A 7,179-nucleotide genomic window follows, 5' to 3' on the forward strand; every position below is an offset into this window, starting at 1 on the left:
GGGCACGGGAGCGATAGCTGAGCCCTCGCAGGGCCTCGTCCCCGGCTCGGGGGGCCGGTCTGACCTGTTCGCCGGCGTGAGTCCTGGTTCGGATGGGTGACGGCTCCGGCATAATGGGCACGTGTGGCTGACGAGCCGCCTCTCCCAGGACATGGTCTGTGCGTGTGTCTTTGAAGCACTTACCATATTCTTAGCGTTACTGGTACAGCAGTGTTCAACTGGCAGCTGGAACACACTGTACAGGGGAGCAAGGGAGCCCTGTGTGCTTGTCAGGTACCTGTTAAATCCCATCCTCAGGCTGACACTCCATAGCCACGTGAAGGTGGTGTCCAGAGGGGAGTCTCCCCCGAGCAGACTTGACTGTTGTCACAAGCCTTGGTCCTGTGCATGCACATCCTCCCCCAGCAGGGCTGCGCTGCAGGGTGTGTGACCTTTTGACTGGTCCCCGTGCCCCAGCAAATTCCTCTTTGGCTAATCATCATCAGTAATTCTCTCCCTGGGGTAACTTCCTGTCCTGAACTGTTTGTAAAGCTGCCCCGTGTGACCGAGGATGAGATGTACAGGAGCAGAGGAAGTGATGCCTTCCCAGGAATTTGGGTACCTCGCCTCCTCAGTGCTCTGGGATGCCCTGAAATGAGGGAGGCGATAAGATCTCTGTCACAAGGAAGGGCTTTCTGTCACTCCTTTCCTGTACCTGGGACCTGATTGCAGCGTCCTGTGCCTTAGGCATGGTTGTGGGTGAGTCTGCTCCATTTGAGTCTGAGGTGTGCGTGGTATGAAAATACAGGACAAGTGGCAGCAGGGGGTGATTCCTGAGTCTGTGACAGTGCCAGGCAGTAGCTGGAGTCCTGGTCCGAGTCTTGCTGTGTCTCAGGAGCTTCTCTCAGTGGCGTGACCTCACCCAAGCGCTGCCTTCCAGGTTCCAGAGCCCACTGTCCCTGGCCTCCTGCCACCATCTCTGCGCTGACATCTCTGCGAGCTGCTGACTTGGGTTGCTCTTTCCTCCGCTGCTGCCGCTGGCATGTGAGTGCCCCGTCTGCCAAGAAGCCAACTCGCTGTTTGAAGAGCTTCCCAGCGACACAGGCTTCGTTCGTGTCTGTAACAGCCCTTCAGCGGGAGTGGATGCCAGGGGCCTCCAGAACTGAACCCGTTCCAGGCGTCATGCGAGGACCTGTGCCGGCACCCTCATCCTCGTGGGGAGAACAATAATAGCTCCACACACGGTAGGCTCCGGCGAGTGCCAACTCCCTCCATCTCCTCCAATGCAGGCTCAGGGATGGACTCCACCTTGTCCCTCTGAAGAGGCTCTGCATGCTCTCAGCGGCCAGGAGGGGATTCTGCTGCCAGCTTCTCCACGAGCTGCCCCCCTGCAGGACTCGCTCGGCAGCAGCCTGGGAGGGGCCCCGCGGTCGTGCCGCTGCCGTGCCCCCATGGACGGAGGGGTGTGCGTGTGCCCCCTGCTCTGAGCCCCTCGGCCCGCGCTGCCCCGGCTCGCCCGGGCTCCTGGCGGATTCTTGGCTTGTTCTCCCAAGTGCTCTCCCTGATCCCGTTGCACTCCCTGTCTCTCAGAGCCCCAAAAGGATGTGAACTTTGGAATGGGGTCTGTGAGCAGGCTGCGGACTCGGTGCGTGTGTGAGACTGTTGCTCAGTAACAGGACTGGTTCATCGCTGCAGACAGTCCTTCTGTCTGGCTGCAGGGCCCCGGCCTTGCCTGGGCCCTTCACCATGTTCCTCCTGCTGCCCTTTGACAGCCTGGTGGTTAATCTCTTGGGGATTTCCATAACTGTCCTCTTCACTCTGCTTCTGGTTTTCATCATCGTGCCAGCAATTTTTGGAGTCTCCTTTGGCATCCGCAAGGTTTACATGAAAACTTTATTAAAAATTTTTCAGGTAAGTCATGTTTTCAGAATTTTCTGTGTGTTTGCAGGGGTTTTGTCAAGCGTGGTCGTGCTGGGAAGAGAGGCCTTTGCCTCAGCAGGGCATCGTGGATGAGCAGGGTGGAAGGTTGGGCTGTTGGTGTCATACTGGGGCCAGATGACCCATTTGGCTCATCCTGGCCAAATGTGGTTTACCAGACCTCTGTCTGTGGGCTGGTATTTCCCTCTAATTAATCTAGTAAGTGTTCAAGTGAAGAAACAGGCTGGTGAGGTTGGGCGGCCAGCAGGGATGCAGCAGGGTCTGAAGGGTGCTGAGGGACAGCTTGGAGGGGTTCCTGTCCCAGACAGGGCAGAGTTCTGGTACCCCCTCGATGTGGGGTGATGGGGAGGGACCAGCCTGCAGCCAGCAGGTTGCTCCTCTCCAGGACATGTTTGGATGAGGCAAAAGCAGGAGGTAAGGCAGGACGTTTGTCCTGCAAGCTCTGAGTGGTCTGTGGCCAGAACCCAGAGCTCTCAACATGCCTCTGTCCTGGAGTGTCGCCTGCTGAGCCGTGTCTGGACCTGCCACCCCAGAGGACAACCAGCAGCCCTTGCCGACCCTCTTGGCACAGAGAGGCCAAGTGGAATTTTCCAGCTTGGGGTCATGCTGTTCCCTTGCCTGCCTTTGGCGGTCTAATTTTGTGGGCTGTCTCTGAGCCAACACCTCTCCTTGAAGCAAGGCCCTGACCAGAATTTTTATCTGCTAAGAGCAGTAGGTAAAGCCTACAGCACCCTACCCTGGCAGCCCAGGTGAAAGGTAAAGGGGCACCCTGTGCTTGCTGGGGAGGTTTTAGGCTCTTAAATGTGGAGTTCATGCTGCTAAAGGGTTTATGGTACAGCTGCTGCTGTTTGAACAGGGCTGGTCATCCTCAGAGTATTTCTGGCTGGGATATAACTGTGTGCTGGTTGCCTTGGGAAGACAGCCCTGGAGCTCACAGTGTTCAGCTCTTTAAACTTCCAGTCCCCCCAAAAGCCTGAGGGAAGACCCTGGTCTTTGTGAGGGGCTTTGTGAACACAGATGTCTGAAGACCTGATTTCAAATTTACTGACTGAAGCAGGGGGAAAAATAAGAAGTTTGGTTTATCTGAAATGATACTTTTCACCTTGTTTTCTTTTTTTTTTTTCCCCTTCAATTCAGGAACATTTACTCTCAACACCTATTTTGGTGTTTGAACCTATTTTTCTGAAGAGAGTGGGAAGTGTATTTCAGCTTTTATCAAAGAATCTTAGTGGTGGGATGGAGGAGCACTCACAGACAGCTGCTCCCCGGGTTGGTGGGAATTCCCTCGTTAAGTTTGGTCATTCAGAATTGCGAGTTTGGGGGCCATTATTTGCCCAAATGATTTTCCCAGTTCTTGAGGCCATTGTTGGGAACCCAGAGCGGCAGCAGTCTGGTCTGGCAGTTTGTGGGACACAGCCCGAGCCACAGGGTCTGTCTGGCAGTGGGGAGGGAGGGACCTGCCTGGCGCTGCCCAGGTGGGAGGCTGGGTTTGCTGCTGCTGCAGTCAGGATGGAGATGTGCTGGGCTTGCCATGAGTGCCTTCTCCATAGGCTGCTCAGCTCCCGCGGGGTCAGAGCTGCTCTGCTGACTTCCCTTGGGATGGCAGTGTCTGGGCAGTCTCCTGCAATCCTGCAGTTCCTGCTGCTGGCAGAGGCGGCTGCGAGGTGAGCCAGACACTCAGGGTGCAATCAGCATTCCCACCTCGCTGCCTCCCGAGAGCAGGATGCCAGGAGTTCCCAGCAATCCCCCTCCTTCCCAGATAAGCACGTTGTATACAAGGGCTCCTCCTTCGGAAGCTCGTCCTCCCAGGCCTGTGTGATGCAAGGAGTTATGGGCTGCGGAGGTTTCTCGGAGGGCAGGCAGGAAGGCTGCCCAGAAATCCAGCCTGCACTTTGTGCTGGTGCCCTTGGAAAGTAGCTGAGAGAACAGGTAGTCCAGACGTGGGATTTGGCAGCCAGCTGTCTGAGGGTGCTTGCTGCTGTTTAGGGTGGATTGGTGAGCTGAGAAGCAGCAGCAGTCACCAGCTGAATTGGAGGGGAAAGGATCCCATCCCATCATCAGCCTGGTGTTTTCAGCAGCAGCCTGAAAACACAGTCTGTGCTTTGAGTTCGGAAGAAACAAGGTTGAAAAATAGCTCTGGTCCCTGAGCAGGTTCCTCCACCGAGGTGCAGACACCCCAGCAGGATGCACAGTTCAGCCAGAAGCTGTGCAGTGGCACCACGTGCCAGGTGCAGCAGAGCCGAGAGGTCGTGGAAGCTGCAGGAAATCTGGCTGTGCCATCTCGTGGTTGTCTTGTCTGTCTTGCAGTGGGCAACACTGAGAATAGAGCGTGGTGCCAAGGAGAAGAACCATCCCTTGTACAAGCCCTATGTCAATGGTGAGATCCTGCCCTGCGTGGGTGCACAGGAAGTTCAAAATTCCTTTGGGAAGGTGGGGTAGATGTGGTGCCTCTGAGCAGCTGAGGTCTGTTGGGAAGCCTTTTCCATGTAGACGGATTGGAGGGAGTTATGGAGGGGTCCTTTTCATGAGGAAGGGCAGGGAAGCACCCTGGGAGTGCTTCATTCCCAGATAGTGGGGAGGGCTGGTTTGTGCCTGTCTGGACTGGAGGAAGGGTGGGCAAGGAAGGGGCTGGCTCGTGGCTCTCTTTGAGCAGGCAGGTCACCCTTTGCTCAGAGCTGCCTGTGGCACGTTGCAGGTATCATTGCAAAGGAGCCAACGTCCCTGGAGGAGGAGATCAAGGAGCTGCGCCGGAGCGGCAGCGGCAAAGCCCTGGACACCCCCGAGTTTGAGCTCTCAGACATCTTCTACTTCTGCCGCAAAGGCATCGAGACCATCATGGACGATGAGGTGACCAAGAGGTTCTCAGCTGAAGAGCTGGAGTCCTGGAACCTGCTCAGCAGGACCAACTACAACTTCCAGTACATCAGCCTGCGCCTGACGGTGCTCTGGGGCCTGGGGGTGCTCATCCGCTACTGCTTCCTGCTGCCCCTGCGGTGAGTGCTGGGCCCTCCTGCCCGGGGCTGGGCTGGCCTGGGCCTGCTGCAGCTGCTCTCCAGCCTGTGGGCCCTGCTCAGCACCGTCAGCAGAGATGGGTGCCTCAGGAGCAGGGTCTGTGGCTGTTTTTGCCAGCCTGTGGCTTCCCTCTTTCTGCAGGATAGCCCTGGCGTTTACTGGCATCAGCTTGTTGGTGACTGGCACCACAGTGGTGGGATATTTGCCAAATGGAAGGTGAGTTCGTCTTCGAGGGAAGAGCGGGTGGGGAGCTCCCCCTGCAGTTTGAGACCTGAAGTTTTCCTGCAAGGCCTGTCTGTCCTGCCACCTGCAGACACGGCCTCTCAGGACAGACACCCTCTGATGTTAAACAAAAGGCCTAGATGGGAACACTAAACCTGTGGCAGAGCGCTCAGCCCTGGTCTCTGAAAGGAGTCATAACAGAAAAGAGCAAAGGCCAAAGTTTGGTTCTCATGAGTGGCCATAAGCTGATAGCAAAGCCCAGGACGTGCTGCCTTTCTGTGGCAGAGACGTGAGGGCTGGGCTGGCTCTGGGCCTGGGGCAGCTGGGCTGAGTGGCACCATTACAGGGGAGATTGTAGGACTGGGGAGTGACAGTCTGTGTCCTGGCTGCAGGTGTAAGGAGTTCCTGAGCAAACACGTCCACCTGATGTGTTACCGGATCTGCGTGCGGGCCCTCACTGCCATCATCACCTACCACGACAGGTAAGGCCCTGCCCAGGCTGGCCCTGCCCGGGAGCTGCTCCAGGCCGGGCCTCACTCCTCCCTCCTCTCCTCACCCCTGCCTTTGTTTGCATTTAGAGAAAACAGACCCCGGAACGGAGGCATCTGCGTGGCCAATCACACCTCCCCCATCGACGTGATCATCCTGGCCAGCGATGGCTACTACGCCATGGTGAGGGGCCAGCTCTGCTGCAGGGCCTGCTGCCCACGGGGAGGGACAGGGGGTGGGCAGCCAGAGTCCCTGGAGCAGGCAGAGCTGCTTTTCCCTGCAGGACATGGCAGGGCTGTCAGACTCTGCTACAAACAAGCCTGGCCTGGGACCCAGAGCACCCGGGCTCTGTGGGCACAGCTTTGCAAGCAGAGCCCTGGGCTTTGCTGTTGTTGGGAGAGCAAAGCACTTCTGCAGCTGGACCCTGTGCCATGCAGAAAGCACTTGGGGCTGGCTGTGTCTGTCTTTCCAGCCAGAGCCTGGGACTTTTCCTCTCAGCCTTTCCAGGGCAGGGGTGGGAAGATGAATCTCAGCTTGCCTGTGAAGCTGGGAGCTGCCTCGCCTGCCATGTGTGCCCGGGTCTGGTAACTCGTGTCCCCTTCCCCCGTGCAGGTGGGTCAGGTGCACGGCGGGCTCATGGGGGTGATCCAGAGGGCCATGGTGAAGGCCTGTCCCCACGTCTGGTTCGAGCGCTCCGAGGTCAGAGATCGTCACCTGGTGGCCAAAAGGTGCGACAGTCGCTGGCTGCAGGGCGGGGCTGGGGCTGGGGAGGGAGGAGCTGCTCCCTTCCCTGGGTGAGGGCACTGCCTGCCCTCGGGGGTGCTGGCACACTGTGCCCCTGGTGCTGGCACCCCAGCAGTCCCTGGTGGCTGCAGGGCAGGGACTGTGTGCTGTGTGGATTGCTGGTGAGAGCTCCTGTCCCCTCTGCTAATTGGTGACACTCTTCTGTTTAGGCTCACAGAACATGTCCAGGACAAGAGCAAACTGCCCATTCTTATTTTTCCAGAAGGTGAGTGTTGCAGCAAGGCCAGGCAAGCACCTGGTGGAGAGGGCACCTTGGGACAGCACCACATCTCTGTTCCTTCCCTTCTCACACAGCCAAGGGCTGAAACCCTTCACTGAGGCAAAGGGACATTGTGTCTTTAGAGCTGCCTGAGTCCAGAACGTGGGGGTCAGATCCAGGATGTCCCAGTGACCCATCCTGTGCACTCAGAGAACAGGGACTGAGGCTTAGGGGGGAGTTCTGTGGCCCAGCCCTTAAGCCTGTAGCTTAGACTTCTGAACTGACTTGTAGAGAGAAGTTGAGAAGATTGTGCTTGTCTCTTCCAGGAACATGCATCAACAACACATCTGTGATGATGTTCAAAAAGGGGAGCTTTGAAATTGGAGCCACGGTTTACCCTGTAGCCATCAAGGTATGAGAAGGCAACGTTCTTAGGGCACAGGTAGCCCTCTGTCTTGGCAGCCCAGTCCAGCCTGGTCTGAAAGCACAGGAGAGCTGAGGTCACTCTGGGAGAGCTGAGGTCACTCTGGGAGAGC

General features: G+C 57.3%; 1 protein-coding gene across 1 annotated transcript in view; it reads left to right on the forward strand.

Annotated features, from left to right (window-relative positions):
* Positions 1-57: 57 nt before the first annotated feature.
* Positions 58-7,179, forward strand: part of GPAT4 (glycerol-3-phosphate acyltransferase 4) — an 8,470-nt gene continuing 1,348 nt past the window's right edge. Inside the window, exons 1-10 of the mRNA XM_027706304.1 lie at positions 58-273; positions 920-1,890; positions 4,225-4,294; positions 4,613-4,910; positions 5,071-5,145; positions 5,544-5,633; positions 5,730-5,823; positions 6,253-6,368; positions 6,594-6,649; positions 6,970-7,055. Of these exons, the coding sequence (XP_027562105.1) occupies positions 1,726-1,890; positions 4,225-4,294; positions 4,613-4,910; positions 5,071-5,145; positions 5,544-5,633; positions 5,730-5,823; positions 6,253-6,368; positions 6,594-6,649; positions 6,970-7,055 (1,050 nt within the window). The 5' untranslated portion in view covers positions 58-273; positions 920-1,725. The remainder of the gene's footprint in view (positions 274-919; positions 1,891-4,224; positions 4,295-4,612; positions 4,911-5,070; positions 5,146-5,543; positions 5,634-5,729; positions 5,824-6,252; positions 6,369-6,593; positions 6,650-6,969; positions 7,056-7,179) is intronic.

This window comes from Neopelma chrysocephalum, unplaced genomic scaffold, assembly GCF_003984885.1.
Source record: "Neopelma chrysocephalum unplaced genomic scaffold, ASM398488v2 Primary Assembly neopelma1_367, whole genome shotgun sequence".
NCBI lineage: Eukaryota > Metazoa > Chordata > Aves > Passeriformes > Pipridae > Neopelma > Neopelma chrysocephalum.